Source organism: Periplaneta americana, chromosome 3 (genome assembly GCF_040183065.1).
Source record: "Periplaneta americana isolate PAMFEO1 chromosome 3, P.americana_PAMFEO1_priV1, whole genome shotgun sequence".
Taxonomy (NCBI): Eukaryota; Metazoa; Arthropoda; class Insecta; order Blattodea; family Blattidae; genus Periplaneta; species Periplaneta americana.
In genome coordinates, this window is record NC_091119.1 from 201,313,836 (window position 1) to 201,337,598 (window position 23,763).

General features: G+C 32.2%; 1 protein-coding gene across 1 annotated transcript in view; it reads left to right on the plus strand.

Moving 5' to 3' along the window:
* The window catches only part of igl (igloo), a 726,182-nt gene extending 703,906 nt beyond the window's left edge, over window positions 1–22,276 (plus strand). Inside the window, exon 4 of the mRNA XM_069822498.1 lies at window positions 16,674–22,276. Coding sequence (XP_069678599.1) covers window positions 16,674–16,826 — 153 coding nt within the window. The 3' untranslated portion in view covers window positions 16,827–22,276. The remainder of the gene's footprint in view (window positions 1–16,673) is intronic.
* The last annotated feature ends 1,487 nt before the right edge of the window (window positions 22,277–23,763 follow it).

Sequence of the window (23,763 nt, forward strand, 5' to 3'; positions counted from 1 at the left end):
ATATATATATATATTTTTACGATTTAAAACGTATTTTTATTTTTTTCAAAATTCAAAATGGTGGCAGTTCACTGTGCAGTGATGAAGCGTTTCCCTCATAACTCATAAACTTGTTAACTTTTTCATGTTCTCTCTCTTTTATTTTATTGCTGAAAGTCATGTTTACAATATCATGCTCTTTCAACTACATTCCTTAATTAATATATTTTTTTTATTTTCTGTTAGAAGAAAATACTGATATTTAACCATTTTTTAAAATGAATTTATTTTTTATCAGACAGTCTATCAAAGGTAGAGAAGTGACTTTGCATCATATTGTAGATATGACATGCATAAATACACACAAAAAATTGTATCACAAAATATTGGATAGTTTTTTAATTATGAGGGAAACGCTTCATCATTGCACAGTGAACTATCAACATTTTCAATTTTGAAAAAAAAATATACTGTATATAAATATTTTTTTTAAATCTTAAAAATATTTTTTATATTATAGCCTATCAGAAGGACAGAGTTTTACACATACTAATTTTCATTATTGTACAGGATACAATAATATAGGAAAAAATGTTGGATATTTCTAAAATTTTACTGCCGTAAGCTGTACCTAACTCCTTAAATTATTAAAATATAGTATAATTATTTGGTCCATGGAGCATCCGTTTTTGGTGCAAGGATAATTCGTTTAACATGTTTCTAAATTAATGTTGAATACATTATTTAATAAATCACTCCAAACCAGTGTGAAAATAGCGTGGACTGTGTACGAAAATATTTTTTTGTGTTGACCCCATTGTACATAATTGTTTACATAAATGACAACAAATTAAAAGTAACATGACACATAAATAGTATTTTAAAAAATACAGGAAACAAATGTAATATGTAAGTAAGTAATATAAATTGTACCATATGGAATAATTAATACTTAATATGTACCGCTTGTATATTCGTGAAAGATATTCCATCTCTCACTTTCATTTGATCATGAAATAACGCAACGAAAATCAAACATTAGTTCCGTGTGTGGTGTAGGAGAAGGTCAAAGTTTCAATAAGTATTTTCGTATAGGCGTAGTTATTTTGAAATCTTCTCCATTCTTTGCCTATAATTTTTTGCTTTCAAATTTTTAATCATATAATTAGTCATTTTGTAACATCCAACGATACCACGTTACTCCGCTCTTCTTTTCGCCTGAAGGTTGAAGCATATCTAACCTTTAAAACTGTGTGATCTGTATTTCACTAGTAATTGAAAAATTCCAATCAAAGCTCTCTTAAACAATTCACCATTGCATTCGTCCATTTAGAAGTTTGAAGCCCTGTTTTCAGACATTAGAATTTACTTTTTTTTTCTCTCTCTCTTAGATACTTAAAGAAACGTTATCGAGTAAATAAAACAATTGAGATCGTATTTATTTCTATGTAATGTAACTGTGGAATGTTTCCGTGGTAACAGATTTAAGTTATTTATGTCGTACGTATTTATATTATTTGATCAAACTGTGATATAAAAATGCAATGCAACCAAAGGTAGGTACAAAAATAAAGTGCAAAATATTTCATGTCCTAGACACAATGTGTATAGATACCTGAGAGTAGATTGTACTATTAAATTTACAACTTGCTCTATACAGGGTGTTCAAAAAAAGCGTCGCATACTTTTATAGGAGGTAGCGTAGGTCGAAACTAGAAAAAATATCCCACAAACATGTGTCCGGAAACAAATATCTGTTGAGATATGGACCATGCTGTATTGCGGCCTATGATCGTCATTTCTTTAACAACTCAAAACAATGCTACATGTTTTGAGAGTGGATAGCATCCCTCAATAGAAGCAAACAGAGAATGTAGTAGTAAACGAAGGTCCAGGATACTATGGAGTATCATTTTACTTGTGTTAGCAAGTACGTACAGTATTCAGTGGTGTAGGCTGTCTGTAGTACCTAACCAGGAGGTTTAATGGGCGATGAATTGGTCGAGGAGGTTCAGTAGCATGGCCTCCCCGATCACCTGACTTAAATCCTTTGGATTTCTGTCTGTGGGGACATTTGAAGACATTGACAATGTACAAACGTTACAGGAGCGCGTATTCAATGCATTTGAGCAAATCTGACAACAGCCAGATGTGATCTCAGTAGTTCGTGATTCACTAAGAAGAAGGGCTGAAGCATGTGTAAAAATACGTGGTAACCACATAGAGCACCTTCTGTAGTGTCTACGTAACAGATAGGTGGGTATCGTAGGCCACAATATAGCATGACCCATATTTCAACAGATATCTGTTTCCGAACACATGTTTATAGGTACTTTTTTTTCCTAGTTCCGACTAATGCTACGTCCTGTAAAAATATGCGACACTTTTTAAACACCCTGTATATAGAGAAATCGCACATAAATAACAAGCTTTAGTTGAACTGTGAACGTAATATAAATGTATTTCTGGTAACCCTCTGGTAAAAGATATGAAAATTTAGGAAGAAAATCTTAATGTATTGAATATTATTTCTATATAAGTTACAAATCAATTTACTTTTCGTTTGGCTTTCCATAGGCTTTTAAAATTCGTTACCAGCAAATGAACATTTGTAGCCAAAGGTAGAAAAGATTATGGTGCAGAAAATAAATCCACCATCATCATCATCATCACCACCACCATTATAAACAACTACAACTTGAACCATTGGCTACAAATGTTTAGACCATATATTCATCAGGAATCTCATTTTTCTTCTTTCACTTGGTTAATAATTAAGTTAAAAATGTATTGTCTTTTCTATATAATATTCATACTTAATCTTGCCTTGACTTTCTTTAGTCGTCCAGTTTGTTACTTAAACTGTAAATCTTCACTTAACTCTGTCTGTCTCCACTTCTGAAAACGCCCAAATCGATTAGGGGAGAGTTGGGTAGTATCGGACATCGGGTAATATCGGACAGTGAATTTCTTTCATCTACAACCAGATGATAGTACCTGAATTACATGGTTACGTTTCTGTGATATCGAATAAAAGCTACGTAACCACGTCATTCAGGTACTACCATCTGTGATAGATGAAAGAAACGCACTGTCCGATATTACCCGATGTCCGATACTACCCAACTCTCCCCTACTATTTCTACTCTTATCTTTATCTCTCATTGCCCATTTTCCGCTTCGATTCCATTCTTCGAAAATAAAACATTTACAGTTACATTAAGAGTCATTTGTAACAAAGCTGCATTCATTAAACTCATTCTAAATTTACGTAGCGTATCGTAAAAAAAAAAGTGTAATTTTAAACGAGCTCTGAAAAACGAAGCCTTGTTACTGTAGAGGAGGCTGAGAGTGTGTATTGGACGTGTAATTGGAGACAGGGATTTTTTCTCTTTAGAAATCTCATTAGCTCCGCTCGTAACAGGTTCCCATGTGGAAGTTTTCCTAATTCCAGTGAAATTGGTACTGAATTTAATCATTTTTTGTGCTGTCTCGAATAAAATGAATTGTTTGCTGTTTAAATTGGATACATGTCTTTGGACATGACGTAATAGCTTGAGAGACCCAATTGCTTAATTGACTTTCGCAGCAGAAAGTTTGTTTCCGTTCATATGTTTTCTGTTGACATGGAAACCATAAAAAACAGTTGAAGACTATCTACGATTTTATTGATCTATGCTAATTACGTTCCCAGTATGCTGATATGAATATCACTCAATCAAATAGGCTATGATAGTAGCGCAGTCTAGTATATACAGTCACGAAGCTTGAGTTGTGAGGGTGCTAGGAACAATTGACTGTGCTGTTACTATTTCGCATTATCTGTAATGAGGCGATATTAGCGATCCTAGTGGTTAGTAACTATGTATGGATGCATATTTACTACGTATTGAGCTTCGTGACTGTAGGCCTATATAGGGGAGAGTCGGGTAGTATCGGACATCGGGTAATATTGGACAGTGAGTTTCTTTCATCTACCACACGATGATAGTACCTGATTGGCATGGTTACGTTTCTATGATGTCGCATAGAGAAACGTAACCATGTCATTCAGGTACTATCATATGGTGGTAGATGAAAGAAACGCACTGTCCGATATTACCCGATGTCCGATACTACCCGACTCTCCCCTACTAGACTGTGATAGTAGTGTACACTCCAGTACATTACATCTTTCAAGGCTTCATTTCAGAGCTTTTTTAAAACTTTAAAATTGTGTAATGGCTGTATACAAAGACATACGTCTCCCATCAGCTTTTATCGTTTGTCAGTTTACTATCTCCTTTTGTAAAATGTAATTACTGATTTGAATTTTCTTGGCCTCCTTTTTAGACTCAGATTTTTAAATTGGTACCGAGATTTTCTCAAAATTTCACCTAATATTTGTCAGCACAATCATTATAAAAATACCTGGGATGAATTTTCGGTGTGTCTGCAATTCTATCGTTAAGACGTACGAAATTAAAGCTCTCAAGAAGCTAATATCACAGTCACGAAGCTCAGTACGTAGGGAATATGCATCCATATACAGTTGCTAACCACTAGGATCGCTACTATCGCCTCATTACAGACAATGCGAAATAGTACCTGCACAGTCTATTGTTCCTAGTACTCTCAACAACTCAAGCTTCGTGACTGTATATACTAGATTGTGCTAATATCAAACCTGCTGTTCTACAATAATTGTTAACATTTAGTTTGTTTCTAGACTTTCTAACTTGATTGGAAGAGTCAAAGATATTTTGTTACGCAATTTGTTTTGAGAATATTAAAGCCTCTATTGCATATCAACAATAAAAAATGCAGAATGATAATTTAAAACAAATCATTAATATTTCTTATATTTTAAAATGAATAAGTCTAAAATTTTCTTATAACCTACAAGAATAGGACAGTCTAAATGTGTTTCAAATAAATTAAATAAGTGTTATTTTGCATTTTATTTTTGTGGTCACCATTGACGTCAGCATGACGTGGGTGTTTTGTTGTTCGGTTTGTCTGTTTTTATGTTGATGACAATAAGTTGGAGGTGTTAGTAGGCTACAGTATCTGTTTTATAAACTCACAACAAAATCAGAGGTGTTATGGCGTACTTAAAAGATGTATAATTAATTTTCTTTAAACTAGTATCATCACTAATAAAATTGTATCATTAAACCACTAACTGAAAGATAAAGACCATTATAAAATGCTAACTATGTAAATTGTTGACAATTTTATGAGATAAAATAAATTTAAAATCAATGCAGTCACATTCAGTGTTAATTTTATAGTATGTGTTATTTAATGGCACTAATGTTGAACTGAATGTCAATGAATGTCACTAAAACATTTCTGTTCAAGTACTACATTGATTTCAGCACAAAATATGCATGTTTACAAACACAAAAAAGCACAGAGCGTTATGACTTCTGTTGCACGTAAATAAAATGTGGACACGTACACATTACATGGAAGGTAAAACACAAATTTTAATCACACACTGTAAATCTGCAAACAATTTTCACATTTGTTTTAATTGTCACCGATATATGTGTAAAATAATAGAAGGTAATTAATAATACACATGGGATTTCCATTCATCTTAACGATATCGACATTCAGAGAAGGCAGTGGCCAATATTTGCTATTGTTGCGTCTTGGTTACTGAGAATTTCCGAAGGCTACGAGTAAAATAATTCATTAACGCTTAGGCCAATATTACATTATAAAAACGCTGCAATTCACATGACTCATCTATTATTTAATTAAATAAATAAATATTATTTTCTTCTGCAAATAGATTAGCTTATTGTCTGTCTTTTGTTTCCCTATGAGTCCCCGTAAAACTGGCAGAAATCCCATGCTTATTTTTAATGACTTATATAAAGACTGTAAAATATTAATAATAAAGTCTGGAGTAACTGGGTCTATATTGAACAAAAGCAAACAGGGAAAGGCATGTACTTATTGAAGGGAAACTGAGATCGATACTAAACTAGAACATTTTCTTGAAAATGTCTTGCATAATCTTTGCACAAAAGAATAATATTATAACCTAATCAGCAAATAGAGATTATAAAGAATGGACACTTCGCGAATTTTCCTGTGTTTTGTTTCTCTGTGCGCCAGCGGTTAGTTCCACTTTCAAGCGCTAGAGGTAGTGTAATCGAGCATACGCTAAGATAATAATTGAGAATAGAGTTGAGACACAGGATCCAAACATCGCCTACCTTATTGCATAATCCAGTAACGCTTTGCTTCAAATAAATTCAAGTTAACAGCTTTTCCTTATTTCTCAGTGACAAAGTAGTTGTAATAATAATATTTTATATTTCAGATATCATAAATTATATTATAAAATAATATAATACATTATAAAATTAAGTATCGAATTCGTTTAATATTTGTATATAATATAATATAGGTATATGGTTTTACTTCTCGTAAGAGTTTTGTTTTTCCATTTTCAGCGCTATCAAATCATTACATATTTTAATTGTTGTTGGGGTCAACGTCTCAACTCTCATTATAAAGGAACTCTAGAGTCTAGACATTGCAGTTAATGAAGGATTTATTATTTTATGGATCCAATTTATTTTATTTGAGTACATAATGTACCTAGATGTATTAATTATATGTGTTATATTTCCGCTGTGTCGACTGCTAGCTGGTGTGATGTCAGCGCCAACTCTAGGGAGAAAGCAGAATCTGACGCTTTAGCTGGCTTGAAGGTCATTGAAATCAGTCCGGTTACATCAAAGGTACCGACGCGAAGTGTCCATTCTTTATAATCCCTATTCGCTGACCTAATATGAGAATATAAATTGCAAAGCCACCTGTCAACAACTATAGAGAACAAATGAAAGCTTCCTAAACACTGCCAAGAATGTCAATATGTGAACAGGCAGAATTTAAAACAGTTGCCGTGATATAAGTGATGATCTTTATTAAGGTTCTGTATTTTTATTAATATCGATACGGTCACGAATAAAATTCATTGCAGCAAGTGCAAGCAAGAGATATTGACTCAAGAATAAACACAAAACGTTTAACTTTTTAGTTAACTTATAAAATATTTTCTATAAAGTTTATGTGATAGTAATATGCAAGTTGGTCCACACCTGTGGAGTAACGGTCAGCGCGTCTGGCCGCGAAACCAGGTGGTCCGGGCTCGAATCCCGTTTGGGGCAAGTTACCTGGTTGAGGTTTTTCCAGGGTTTTCCCTCAACCCAATACGAGCAAATGCTGGGTAACGTTCGGTGCTGGATCCCGGACTCATTTTACCGGCATTATCACCATTTCATTCAGACGCTAAATGTTGTTACAGCGTCGTAAAATAACTAAAAAAAAATATGCAAATTGTGCTGAAATTTTTATTTACAAGTATTCGCTGATTTATTTCACAATCAAAATCTTTGGCCTTCATTTAGTAATTTGGAATCACAAAAAAGATACATAAAGTAAATTTCATGTCATGACCTTTATTGAATACAGGTGTATTCTATGTGGACATCTTTTCTACAAATCCCGAATTAATAAAAAAAACATATATGTTATTGTGTTTATAAAAAAACAGATTAAATTATACCATGTCTTTTTTAAAACCAAATACCAGACAAAGTTATGAAATAGCTTGCCATGACACCCCTGACGTAAATGATGGATTTTTGGAATGCTTCTTTTATTAAGTGTGTTTATTTTTAAACATGTTTTTTGTAGGAATTTTAATAATTGTTATTTCATAAGTAAATATTGAAGTCAATATAAATATGCTTTAACACAGATTGAAATAAGTTTTGGATTGTTAACAATTTAAAGTTCAATGCGGTAGTTAATATTTAACTAAGCACAATATAATGCAATCGGTGTTTTTGTGCAACCCTGGATGTTTTCGTACGTCTTGATCTGTTCTTACTGTTAGTTCATTTCTATTGTGTTACTATAAACATTACTTATACGTACAACATAATCCACGGTCCTTTAAATCCATCCGTCCTCCCCTATTCTGTGACACACTACTGTATATATTTATATTATTTTTGTAACCTGTTCATGTATATGAAGAGGAAATATCAACGTGATTATTCTATTTACGTAGTAGGTTTATAGAAGAAACAGTTTAGACTATTTATTAATGCATTTTAGTATCAAATGTATGTCCCTAAAATATGAATGTATCATATCTTAAATCCATCTGCTGTATTGTTTAATTTTCTTGATTTAAGATTTGTCCACGTTATACAAAACTTGTTAAATTGATATTTTAAGTAATGTAGGATTTAAAAATGAAGATAACAATCAAAGAAATGCATATGTATAATCACTTTCTTCAGATCTATACCGTAAATTTCCGTTATAAAATATTAAAACAAGTCAATTTAAAATTGAATCGGTAAATATGGAAACAGCCCAATTTCAAGATATATAGTCCCGTCGCTCTAATTTCCGGCAGCAATCACGTTGCAGGTCGGCTACATTTAAACGTGTGCGTCTTGTGATTCGCTGATGAAGATGTTAAGCATTTCCTAAGGCTGGATAAATACATAATATATAATCGCCCGCCATTTTGGCTCTTTCGTTGGCGTTCGCAGAAAATACACGAGGACATTATTTGCCGCGCAATTATTTGCTGAATTACAGTGCATAAGAGCTACGACATGATAATGTTTAACGGTGTGGCAAATAGATCCCTCGTCCAGTAGCTCGGCAACGAAAGAACAAAAATGACGAACGATACTACCTACTTAGACTTTATAGAGCCTTCACTTTCTAAGACGTAAGCAAAGAAGAGGAGTCACGCCGGGAATAACAGCGTCGCGACTATAGTACAAAAATTTTCAGTTGAGATTTTTCCGGGGCTTTCCCTCAACCAATTTAGAGCAAATCCTGGGTAACTTTCGGCACTGGACCCTGGACTCATTTCGCTAGCATTACCACCTGACTCAGACGCTAATGACCATAGCAGTTTATAAAGTATCGTAAGTTAAACCAATTAAAAACTAACATGTTTAATATGTGATATTGATCAATATAGTAAAACACATATTTCTTATAAAAGTTTAATATACGTAACATTATTATCATTTAATTTCAACTTGAAAAATAATTTAGTAGCCCGTAACTGAAGCCTAAGTCTGTTAATAGTATGTTTAAGTAATTTTTACCAGTTAGGGTAACTTAGTACGCTGGGCTGCAAAAGAAATGCCGATATGAAATTATATCGTTTTCCGAAGACTTTAGCAAACATGGCGAGGTAGAAAGCAATTTTTCTGAGATTATTTTTTTAAAAACATGTAAATACGACTTTTATAACATCATGCTCACATTATTATTTAATATGAATTGATTTTAAATTACTTATATTCTTTTATTTAACAACGTTAAGGGGAGAGGATGGTATTTTTAAAACTTTTTCCTACTGTATTTGGTGTAAAATATTATTTTTTTGTATATAGAGAGCTCATGGCTATAAAAACTCATCCAAATATAAATATTTTGAAAAAAATTATTTGGGGGCCAGATTTGAAAAAAAAAAATGTACCCAATGTAGGATTTTACTAGAACTGATATATTTAACCCATTTTTAAAGATAAATTCAAACAATTTTTTCCATTTTACTTGCAAAAGCATGTTCTACAAACTGTCTAACAGAATTTTGATATTAGTGCCTACATTTTTAAAATAAGTAATTAAAATTTAATCAAACTTTTTTTATTTCCTTTTTTGCAAACAGACAGACATATTTTTTAAAATGAAATCAATTAGCAAAATTCTGTTACAGAGAAAAGTTTCCTAATAGTCTAAAGAATGTGTGTTCTAAATTTCATGCATGTATTCTTAATAGTTCAGAAATTATATCCATTTTTGTGTGGCAATGTAGCAAAAAAATGAAGTTACCGGAAACAATCAAAAGGGACGTATGATTTAAAAATCTAGAGCGCAGGAAGTTTAAAAATGGCGTCTCAGCATTCAATAAAGGCACAAATACCCACAAAATGTTATACAATGCATTCCACACATACCACAGAATATTTTAAAGATTTTTTTTTATTTTAATTTACTCATTCTTTACCAAAACTTACCTTCCTCTCCCCTTAATAACAATACTAACACGAAAATAATGAAACTGCAGTTTATATGGTATTCCACAGCCTTCCTTATTACCCATGGATGCTGTCATTGTTACAATCGATATATACGGCCGTTACGTTTCATATTGTGTTAACGAAAAATGTATCAATTTTATTATAAATACAGATACAGAACTAAAAATTCAAACTATTTGATAGCATTCATCTTGAAACAAAGTTTATATCCAATCCCTTCTGTGTATCTCTATTTATGTTGGTTCCCATTCGAAGTCCTCGTAACACGATAATATTTGAAATCGATAGCGACATTTCTTTTGCAGCCCAATGTACCATTTCCTAATTTTGTATCGAAAGGATGATTCTTTATCTGTTTACAACATTTTCTTACAAGAAACAGAAAGCTGAAGTATATGTTTAAAAAACTTTATAAATAGACGGAAAATCGGCGCTCAAAGTCAGGAAGTTTAAAAAGTTACCCTTGTCGACTGCAATGGCTCTATTCACGATATATTTAATCAATTTACTTTTTTTTCTGACATGCCAAACAGAATGTAGCAAGTTTCGTTATTACAAAAAAAATTTGAGACTACAAGAAACTGAGTCTGATTTACATAAAACAGAATTATTTCTCATATTCAAAAAAAGATTTTATCTTCATTCGCTTTGATATTTCTTCTTGGTATACAACATTTATTTATATTTCCTTTCATGAACATATTTATTCCTGTACTCAGAGGAGACAACGAAACGACGTAACTATGGTAACAGCATATTGAAATAAGGGGAATAATTTTCTTGCGTCATCACCTTCATTATTATCTTTGTATGACAGAATTGTGTTCATTTTCTCAGGCTTCTTTGGTTCGACTGTGCCCATAGAAAAGTTGTATATTTGTATACTTCTTGTCGATATTATAATGAGAAGCCATTATCTGCTTATATTTAGAATTTAGCACGTGGGTAAAAAATGTCTTTCCATTACGTAACAATTTTCCATTACAATTTCTATTAAAATTATGTAAAACGAAAATCAATATTATTTTAATCACATTTACACGTACGTTTAATTGAAATCTTTCTTAGGTACAAGAATTATTTTGATCATTCAAGTAGGAAATACAGACTTAAATAAAAAAAAATATATAACAAAAATAATGACTGAAACATTCATAAAAAATTAGTCATATTTAATGGTCCAAATGTGAAAATCTGCAGTGCTTGGAAAAAGTGACATAAGTCAGTTTTCAGAAAACTTTTTTGATAATTTATTGACAACTTACACTTGTTTATATCGATTTGGTTTTTTTCTGTATGAATTATTGTAATGGGAGGAATACCTATGTATTTTTTTCCAAGCGAACAGATGTTCCGTAAGTTGTCAATAAATTATCAAAAAAGGTTTGTGGAAACTGACTTGTGTCACTTTTCCCGAGCACTACAGAAATAACCTATTGTTTCCTTCCTGAAGATGACGGTAGATCCAACCTTCGAAACTTCTCGATCACTAATAGCGAATGAAGTCCGAACCAAACTTCTGAACAAGTAAACTGCTTCCATCTCCATTTCAAACACATCTAGTATGGAGGATATCCCAATTTCAAAAAGCTTTAAAAATTAAAAATACTATTTCAATTATTTCATTAAATGCATATTTAACATCACCATTTTGAAAAGTTTACAAAATAAGTTTCCTAACAATTCTCATAGTTTGAAAAAATCATCCAGGGAACAAATTAGCCCCATCCAGGAACACACTAAAGGAAATTTCCATAGAATATCTCATAAAATATCGTATTTTCTCGAATACAACGCGCATTTCTTTTTCCCGAATTTCAGAAGTAAAAAATATGGGTGTGCGGCTTATTCGAAATGAAGTTGGCAACATTGCCTGAGTTTTCTGCCGCGCAATTCCTAAGGTGGTAGCGCTTCCCATTATCTTTCAGCGCAGGTTTTTCAATAAAATTGTGAATATTGTTAAGTGGCGTTTGGATTATCAGTTAGTTTAGCAGATTATCAATTAGGTAAGTGTATAGTTTGGGTTTGAAATGCGTCCTGTTTTAGGATAAAATGTATTTTTTTTTAACTGAACAATATTTGAGTTTAATTGTTTTTAATTTGCTGTGAATACACTTGTTGAAAGTTTTTTTTTCTTTCAAAAGTGAAGTGCGCGTTTTATTCGAGGGCGGGGGGCGACGGGTATTCGAGAAAATACGCACCCAGCACTTCTAAAAAACTAAAATAACATTCTAACTACTATTAGAAGCTCTTATCGGAAAACTTTTGACAAGCAGAAACAATATTATATCAACAAGTTCAACAACTATACAATAAGATATGAAAAAGGAAATGTTACGAAACAAGATTCAGCTGTTGAATGAGTAAGGAAGGGCACAAAGGTGGATACCTTAACTTCGGAAGGGCTCTAACCCCTACTAACATGTGGAAGTCCTTAACCTTTTCAGTTACCATCATTACTGTATTTCGACTTATTCAATTATATACAGGGTGTTTCAGAAATACTTTGACAAACCTTGGGGGCATGTTCCTCACAACAAAACAAGAAAAAAAGTTCATATAAATATATGTCCGAAAATCCTTAGTTTTTTTTAGTTATTAATGAAAGAAAACAATGAAACATCTGTTAGATATTGTCAGCCTGTTAGCTTTAATCAATCCAGAAACTCATAACAAATGTTCAAATGACAAATGACTGTAGTAAACAAGTCTCCTTGGCAACACATAGCCATCTAGGATACAATAGGTGCATCAGCAGACTTGTATCAGTAACATCATTCGATTATCTAACAAAATGAATTATTATCGGATACAAACTTAAGTTGCAAATCAAGCTTTCAAGTATAACTCCCTGTAAAGTTGATTTGAATAATTTCGAGGGAAAAATTGTTCCGGGGCCGGGCATCGAACCCGGGACCTTTGCTTAAACGTACCAACGCTCTACCAACTGAGCTACCCGGGAACTCTACCAGATTCCGATCCAACTTTTCCCTCTATATCCACAGACCTCAAAGTGGGCTGACAACCGTCAAGCAACCAACATTGAGTGCACACTAACTCTGTGTGACTTAAATTGTGGTTTTCTGTTAACGAACAGTGACGTACATTATGCAAATCAAGCTATCAGTATAACTCCCTGTAAAGTTGATTTGAATAATTTCGAGGGAAAAATTGTTCCGGGGCCGGGCATCGAACCCGGGACCTTTGGTTAAACGTTCCGACGCTCTACCAAATTGGATCGGAGTCTGGTAGAGTTCCCGGGTAGCTCAGTTGGTAGAGCGTTGGTATGTTTAACCAAAGGTCCCGGGTTCGATGCCCGGCCCCGGAACAATTTTTCCCTCGAAATTATTCAAATCAATTTTACAGGGAGTTATACCTGAAAGCTTGATTCGTAACTTAAGTTTGTATCCGATAATAATTCATTTTGTTAGATAATCGAATGATGTTATCGATACAAGCCTGCTGATGCACCCATTGTATCCTAGATGGCTATGTGTTGCCAAGGAGACTTGTTTACTACAGTCATTTGTCATTTGAACATTTGTTTTGAGTTTCTGAATTGATTAAAGCTACCAGGCTGACAATATCTAATATATGTTTCATTGTTTTCTTTCATTAATAACTAAACAAACTAAGGATTCGGACATATGTTTGTATGAACTTTTTTTCTTGTTTCGGTGTGAGGAACATGCCCCTAAGGTTTGTCAAAGTATTTCTGAAACACCCTGTACACAGAAAGTCATACTCTCTTCCTATACCTAGCACACATTGTTTTCCTGGTAAAATATTTTATTTGCAAGTGTGCAAAATATTTCAATATACTGTACAGTACAAAAACACTAGACATACGCCGGGCGTTGTTTAGAAGAATCCTTTTTTACTTTTTCTCAGTACATTTTTACAAGTTATTAAAAAATTCAACACATTTATATCAATTTTCCTTCTCAGCTCTCCGTTTTCCCCGTCCCTTTACTCGTTGTCCATTTTCTTCTCTAATTATCTTTTTCTCCTTCCGTCTTCTTCTCCTCCTGTTTGCTTGTTCCGAAATCTCAGTTTCCGCCATCTCATGTTAGACAGTCATCTGTTTCGCTGTTTGTTGGTTTGCATATGAAAGACGATTTTGTTTGTGTATTATGGAGCCGTTGTTTTCTGTATTGTTCAATTTTTGTGTTAAATTTAAAACTCTGAATTAATTTCCAATACTCTAGTTTAAAATGTTATCTGATTTCTTCCAGCCTGCACCTGCTCTTAAACATTTCATTTCTACATCCTGTATTCAACTTTATTCTTTTGTTATCAAGCAGGCTTACGTACATAAATTAGCACAAGGACAGCCATTATTGTATACCCGTTTACTTCGCAAATTTTGTTGGCTTTACCTCATAGGAGTTTTCTTGAAAAAAAATCCCAATACAGTGAAATCTCAGTATAACGTACATCAGAAAATAACATTATTTATATTTTATTTTGAAAAATACTTTGTAATTAAAAAAAGGAAATTTTATCCAAACAAAATTATTTCGATTTTACATTAGATAATGCAGAGTTATTCCACAACATGTCTTAGCTTTTATTTACTGCAACTGTATTTAGAGTCCATATAAAATTCAACAAACTTAAGAAACCCACTACACTTATACAAAACTACAAAGATAACACTCAATTTCAAAATTATAACGCAAAGAAATTAAAGTTAAAAAAGAAGTTACTATATAGGGTAAAAGTTGGTAAATTGTGATATGAGTAATATTGTGATAGTTATTTTTGAGAATTTATTACAATTTTACTGAGCGAGAGCAAGATCGGTTTTTGCGTCAACGTATTAAAGGAATGTTCGTGGACAAATTTCTGCACAAAATCGGTCCTTCTTTCGCTCAGTAAAATTGTGCTAATTCTCAAAAAGAACTATCACAATATTACTTACATCATAATATTACTAACCTTTACCCTACAACAAATAATATGCACATGGTATCACGTACAATAAACAAAATTTGGAGTATTGGTAGGTCTTAACTTAAGTTTTGTTTATTTTTCTCAATAATTTATCTTTTACAAACTATTGAGGTTCACCCAATGACACGAGAATCAATCATTCTTACTAGAAACAACGCAGGACAAAGATAATAATAATAACAACAAGATGCCATCGGCGTAGCTCAGTCGACTCAAGAAGGCCCGCTCTCACTTAGCAGAATCGAATCGAACAGAATTTCTCTTCATAATGTATTTAAATGGCAGATAGCAAAAAGCGGCGCGTCGAATCAAATCGAACAGAACACAATTCATGAGCTAGATAGAATATTTATTCCACTGCCGGAACATAATTTCTTGTTTCGGGTATGATCGTATGTTCTCGTGAAGCCTTCGTGAAAAAACAAAAGAACCACTTCCATTCTTGGTGGCTTAATTTGTTTACCATTGAAAGTTATTGCTGAAATAGTACGTATACAAAAATCACAATGTAATATGAACGGAGAAAAAATAATAAATCTTGTGTAGAATTATTCTCTTTTGTATGACAAAACACAAGACATAAAAGAATTGTTCGGTTCGATTCCACTAGGTGTGAGTGGCAGCAGACTTTTCGTTTCGATTCGGTTCGATTCCGCTAAGTGGGAGCGGGCCTTAAGGCGCTTGCCTACAGATCTGGAGTTGCGTTCGGGCGCGGATTCGATTCCCGCTTGGGCTGATTACCTGGTTGGTTTTTTCCCCGAGGCTTTCCCCAACCGTAAGGCAAATGTGAGGTAATATATGGCGAATCCTCGACCTCATCTCGCCAAATATCATCTCACTTTCACCAATACTATCGACGATAAATAAATAATCTCGTAGCTGATACAGCGTTGTTAAATAAACAAGTAAAAAAAAGTGTAAATTATTATTATTATTATTATTAACATTATTATTATTATTATTATTATTATTATTATTATTAATGTATTTATTTCTACTGGCAGAGTTAAAGCCAGCGTTCTCTTCCACTCAACCAGTATCATTATTACTGTTATTATTATTATTATTATTATTATTATTATTATTATTATTATTATTATTATTTATTCAGGCAGATTTGAGGCCATCGGGACTTTTCCACTCTGCCAGATCAAATGCACGTAATTTAATATGCTACACTTTACATACAATGCTATGTTTCCAGTCAACATGTTCAAAATAAAAATAAATACACATATGGATATATAAAATCTGAAACCAACAATAGATAAAATAAGAATAATATATAAAAGTTAAAAAATATATATTTTATACCAAGTTAAAAAATGTTCGTACGTAATAATGACATGATCACAAGTAAAAATACGGTAATGTAAAAGTGAAATATCTTTGCATTATAATGTATGGGATTGTAATGGGGGATTTAAAATAGGCACGCAAAGCTGAAAAGTGCTCCAAACTGAAGTGCACTATATTGAGATAATACTGTATTAATTACAATAAATTGCATAGAGAAAGATACGACTTGCCTGAATGATCTGCCCATCTACATACTAAATTCTTATTGTTACGTTGACTCCAGGAATAACGCACGTTGAAAACAAAACAGCATCTACTATAGCAAGATCGTTTCATTCTGATTTGCTCTAGGTTGACGATGAACTAGCTGACATTGACCTTACTGATCCCGATTTAAACAAGGCTGCAACAAAAATCCAAGCATCTTTCCGTGGACACAAGGTGCGCAAGGAGACGACGACCAAAGATGGCGAAGAGGGGGAGGAAGCAGCAGCGGGCCAATGAGCGACATCCACGTCACGTTCACACCACGACACGTCACGTTGCAGCCCCAACGCGATGACTGAACCTGCTGGAGTCTTGTTATACAGCGGCATTGTTCTACAATGCTAATGTCACAATTTACATATACCAATTGTTACAGTTATTATTTTTTCTCTTTATATATATAAATTTACAAAAAAAAAATATGCTAGGAAAGTCAGTGCCAGAAATTGAATGGTTCATAGACAATGTTTTATGAATCTAGTCTAATAACTACGTATTATTATTCTAGTCGAGTCATTGTTGAAGATAAATATGTTCTTGTTATTTATATACATGTAAGCACCTATCGCCATATTTGACCAGTGACCAGGTATGTAACTTATCCTATTGGTAACAGAAACACTGAAGCTTAAAAAAGTTTATTTACAGTGATAGTAATAATTCTGCTTAAACTTTTAAAACACGCATATTATTTAATATAAGAACTTTCTGAATACGGAAATACAATTATTTCTACAGGCTTACCATTAGATTCACTGAAATGAATGTTAATACCTTCCCATTTCTTTCTTGTTTTCGGTTTAAATGTTGTGTTATGCCCTCTTCACAATATAACGAGTCTAAAGTACATGTGTATATTTTGATTTCAAGCATCACAAATTCATTAATGAAATAGATGAAGTACAGTTGCTAGTGAATTACACATGGTAGCAATTTGACTATATACCATACTTTCAACAAAAATATAATATTGACCATTTTCATTGAGTAACACGATTCCGAGGCAGTTCTTAAATTTTAGTAAACATTTCGCTATTCCAAAGAAAATTTGTTTAGATGTAGCTCTTCATATCTTGAAAGGTTCTAAAGGTAGCCTAATTTTTTCTACCGTGGATCAGCAAATTTAACCACAGCCATTGTACCTACCAAGAAATGTAAATTTTGTATAGTATTTATTCTTTGTCATTTACACAGTCTGTTATCGCAGAAAGAATTTTCAATAACACACAAATTTACTTAAATAAGAGTTAGAGTTGGTCATGGAATTGTATAGCCATGATCTGCTTATAAGAACTGATATATTAGAGTTTATTATTTTATTTGTGAGTTTCTAACACAGAATTATAAACTGATACTATTATTTTTAAACGTGTTTCAAGTGATAATGTTAGTAGCATAATTAATTCTTTATATTATGGATAAATCTTAAATTTATTTCGGTCCTATTTGTTGACAAGAATCATACAATTTATTATGGATATAACTAATGAAATATTGTGGTCATTTGTACCCAACAAACTTTTATTGTAAATGATTTCCTATGTTTTCGTATAATTTATCTTAATGTTTTCTTTTTCTTTTCAAATTGTCACACAATTGGTTTTAATGATTATTCTTTATGAATTGATTAGTAGGCCAATCTATTCGAACCCTTATTTAGGACGGCTTTTTTTTTTTTAAACAAATCTCTCTAGATTTACATTGGGTTCGAAATTGTATTAATTGTGATCAAAATTATATTGTCTTTCTGACAGCCTATATTAAATTTCAAATAATGCTGTAGCTTCAGTATAAATTCCAGTTTGACTATCTGTAAAATATTTTGTAATAAAAAGGTGTAACTACCTAAATTTACAAAATGCAATATGATATCAATTGAAGGTAAAGTAATCTTAGAGGTCACTGGTTCAAATCAATTTAGTGCCACACTTTCATCTCAATTGCGGCTGTAGCATAGTTCTAAACATTCCGTGTTCCAAGACACATCACGGTTCAAATCATCGGGTTTGGACTCCGTCCGTAAGCCGCAAATATTATGTCACTTATCAACATGATATTTCTGGTAGCAACAAGTTCATCACCTCCTGCAGCACGTTTAGGAAGCACGTTCAAGTAACTAATTTTTTTTAAATACACAAGAAACAGCTTTCCAAGAGATTTTATTTTAATATATGTACATTTATATTACGCAACTTCGCAAGAGTTCATTCTTTACAATTATGTTCTTTTACATATCTCAAATATATTTAATGTATTTGTTTAAACTGATAATGTTTTAAATCTTTCATTAGATTATCTCTTACTAAGTCAGAATTACCGGTATCTGTCTTATTTTTAATTTTCTGAATACCGGTACCATTATCTTCTAACCATTTTATAAAAACATACTATAAAATTTTATCTCTCAGCGGTAAATCCATTACTGGTACTACCTTTTTTTTTCTATTATTGACCCACATCTTTAATAAAGACCTAAAACTTCTGAATCTCTTTAATTTAAAGCACATTAATAGTCCAGATTAGAGATTCAATTGGACATTATTCAAATGTGTTTCATTATACATGCAAATCCGAATAATAAATGTGAATAAATTTATTTTCATATACTGAACAATCATTTGATTTACTACTGTACAGAAAATAGTTCATATTGTGATATTTATGAAGTTCTGGTAATCAATAGCTAAAGGCAAAAATTAAAACACATTAAGAGTTGTTTAATATAAATAATAAATCAAATATTTATAATCCATTTTGAATCTTGCGTACACTATTTTTAACACTTGAATATAATTAATTGATTAATTAGCGGACTTACTCGTGTTAATCATGTAAGATTTGTGCGGCTTACAGCAGTTTCAGTGCTTCACGCACCATCCTCAGAGCCTACTAGATCTCGGCGTCATCTCGAACTTCTCCGCCTGTTATGTGGGTGTGTTTGATTGTTGAAAGGTGTTGAAGAGTACGCCGATCACATAACCAATGCTAACCACACATACAATAACATAAATGCTGACATGGAAATCCTACACATACAACCCAAGAACCAAAAACTCAACACACTAGAACAATACGAAATATACAAACACACTAAAACACACCCCGATCAAATTCTCAACACACAGATCAATTTCAGTACACACACACTATTTGACTCCACTCTTCAACACCTTTCAACAATCAAACACACCCAGGCAGAGAAGTTCGAGATGACGCTGAGATCTAGTAGGCTCTGAGGATGGTGTGTGAAGCACTGAAACAGCTGTAAGCCACACAAATCTTACATAATTAACACGAGTAAGTCCGCTAGTTAATCAATTAAAAATATTTATAGTTCTACCATATCGGAAAGTTATCATACCAGTTTTGTTTTTGTAGTAGGAGTTCCATTACTCATCTCTTTATGTATGTAATTGTTCCAGTAAGAAATTTCTTCCTAGATATTTTACAGAATACCAGTAATCACCATGTTACTCCGTAATGATAACTTCAATGAAATTAATTAATTTGATTATAATCTCTAACCTAAATCATCACCATTTCTTTGAGAGTGGTCTTTGGATTTGCAACATTTTGAGTGTGAGATACCGAACAGTTCAATACAAAACTGCCAACAAATAAAAGTGAAATTAAAAAAATGATATATTCGCTCCATTACATCATCTACATAATAAATTATAACCTTTGTTAGTGAATCTTGAATTTTAAGATATTTTCTCACTTATTTCTCTACCTTGTAGCCAGACTAGCTTATAAACAGATAGTTTTTCGTTAGCATTGTTCTGTGTATACCTTCAACTGACTGGCATGAATATAGCCTTAAATTTTCAGTAAGGTACGTACAGATCTAAGAATTATTAACTCTTCCAACTGTGCTTCAGGGGGTTGTGTAGAAGAATTTCCTTTTTCATTGCATCACTAATGCAAATAATGACAAATCTGTAAATCTGTATCCGAGAAAAGGTAGAAAAAAAGACTTAATTGAAGAATATAATGATACAGTATTTAAAAGAGTGTAAGAAAGTGATTTTTTTTTTCAGCATTTCGTTAACAAGCCTCCATTTTCTGTCAATAAGATCTATTTTGCTTCAAGCTTATGAATATAAATGTTTCTATAATTAACAATTTTATTCTTTGCAAAACATCACTGTTCCTTTAATTCATTTGTAAGTCTGGAAGTACAGCTTTTAAACCAATAGTGATTTAATTAATAATAATTTATCTCTTAAATATTTGCTATTATCCTTCATGCTCTCGTGTTAAAATAAATTAACTGTTACTTGCTAATTTGTTGCACTATGATATTCCTATTCCAAATGCAATGTTTATCACATATGGCTACATGTTACATTTAAGAGTACTGGTATGTTATTTTTGTAATAATTATGAGTTCAGTTACTGAAGAAATACTATTTTTATTGATTTTGAACGAATGAAGTTAACTTGCTAATTTTTATGTAATTTTGCTGAAAAATTTAGGTATAACTAGGAAGCGAGTAAAGAAATTGTTTGAAAAAATATTGAAACGTATAAGTATTGCATTAAAACTGCCTACAGATTTGTGATTTTAATCAAGTGGTTATTTAAGAAGCATAATTTAATAGTCTTTCATTAAACTTCAATATAGTAACACAACAATTAAAATATCCCATACATTTCCCATGCTGGCAAAATTATCTTGACCCTAAATATTATGCTGTATATAAATAATGATTATTTACATGTGCTTGTTGGAATGAAAAATATTATTATTTCGTTTGTAAGTAACACTGTTCATACACATTTCAACATGGCGGTGAGAAAAAACTATTAGAATTAAAATCGAATTACGGAAAAGAGATTTCTAACATCTCTTTAATTAAATTCGAGTTGTTATAAACATTCCATTCCCACCAAGATATAAAGCGAATACTAACAATATTCTAGTCGATATTCTTGTAATAATAGCTAATAGACCTGTGTAGCGTATAACAGCCATTTCTATACTCTCTTGCATATTCACTCATTATACATAGCACATTCATCACTTAATGTTCTAATAATACTTATACAACACTCAAAATATTGTTGTCAAAATATTTCCTACTTGCTTAGCTTATGACCCCGTTCACACAATTCTAAGTTTGTTGCCTTTGGAAAGAAAAATCGTATTTCATAAATTCAGTTCAGGAGATTTTGATGTTAGAAAACAAAATTAGATATAATATATGAAATGGTATAGTGAGAATGCGATGTTAATAGTTAAACGGAATGGATCAGTGTGCATATGTGTCTGAAATATGGTGAGAGAAGACAGAAAATCATTTGTATACATCACTTGTTATAAAAAGTCGAAGTTAATCTCTGTGTCGAGAGTCTGTTTGTAGTGTTTCATATCAACTGTACACTGTACAGCACAAAATGGCCTTTGAAAAAAATATGTGCCGAATGAATTGATTACAGACTGATGTTTAGAATTGTGCTGCATAAAGTTGTGTGTGAACGGGGCCTCAAATTCTTCCTGAGTATGGATAATATGATATTGAAATTGTTTATGTATTAAGACGCTTTTTGGTGGGAAATTTTGCCTGTTTTATTATTTCTTAGCTAAGAAATGCTTTAGTAATTATCTGTTTTGTGTTTACCTATGTAAAACATATTTTACTGTATTTGTTAAATAAAGGAAAATAATTTTCGGTCAGATTATATACATTGGATATTTTAATTGAAGTTTTATTGAACTTTTATAATTCCAAGCTCACTTAATAATGATAAAAATCATTTTTGTCTTTATTTACCGGTACTTTATTTTAGTTATCCAGTCAGTTTCAATATGGTAAGTTTCTGATTTTCACTTCCTCCTTCAACTTTCCAAAAATGATCCTCCATACGTTTTTAAGTTAGATGCCGTGGAACTACTCTGCAGCATATATAAGGATTACCTTCAAATTTATACAGATGGATCTCTAAATCCTAATAATGGGACATCAGGAGCAGGGTGTTATATTCCAAAATATCAAGAAAGTTATTTCATACCATGTTCATCCTCCTCCAGTCTTGACACTGAATTGACACTATTGATGCTGCTCTTCAGGGTGTTACTCAAATTTCTGAAATAGTAATATACGTTACAAGAACAGTATGTTGACGTTTTCATGTTCGAGGAAAAAATTGAAAAAGCGAAACGTAGTTGAGCTTTTTTAATTTCCGAGAACATGAAAACAAACATACCGCTTGTGTATCGTACATTATTTTGTGCGAAGATCGTTTATTACATACCTGAAAGACGAATTTCTAATTAGTTGCAATGAAATCTCCATGTTGGTTTCTGTTTAATGACGGCAACTTCGGAAAACCAAAATATCTTTCTTCAACATTGCTGCTATAAAATGTTTTCTGTGTTTACTATACTCCAGCAGGCCGTGATATACGTCTGTCTTTTTTTTTTCCCCAGTCTATAAATGCGAACTTAAAACAAACGGTAAGGTTATGTATTGATTTATTTTTCATTTTAATATTTTAACAATATTATTTATATAACATATTGCAGTAATAACATCGGCATCTGGAATCTTGTTGATTTTTTCACGGCTTCCTTAAAGTTACTTGTATCAGGAATGCAATAAGTTTCGTGGAGTAGTAGACTTTACTTAATTTTTGCAAATATTTAAAAACAATAATTAACATTGCAATTTAGGTGAAATTGCAGTGGTAAGTTTCCAATTTATAATTATTACTATGTTAAACGTCTCTAAAAATAATATATTAAAATCCTAAAGCAGTAAAATGAATGTCGCGCTTAAGCGGTAAGAAGAGGGAAATTGTTATGTGTGTTAGGTTGGGAATACTGAATGTGGTATTTCACACTTACCGCGTATTGGTTCTGTGCGGAAAACAAGCAAATACACACGATCTCGCACAAAATCTATTTGCATATTTACCGACTCCAAGGGGGCTATATTTAATATAATCAAATATGTACCAAACCTATATGCACATAGAATTATTCCAATTCAGAAACAACTAAGTAAACTGAAAGAACTCCAAAAGGAAATAACATTTCAAGGGATACCTAGTCATTGTGGTATACCTGGAAACGAGAAAGTCGATAATATTGCAAAACAGACAACATATTTGCAACCAAGACCTCTTCAAGTGATATCTCTAGCCAATGCTTTTGCTTCAGTAAAGTCTC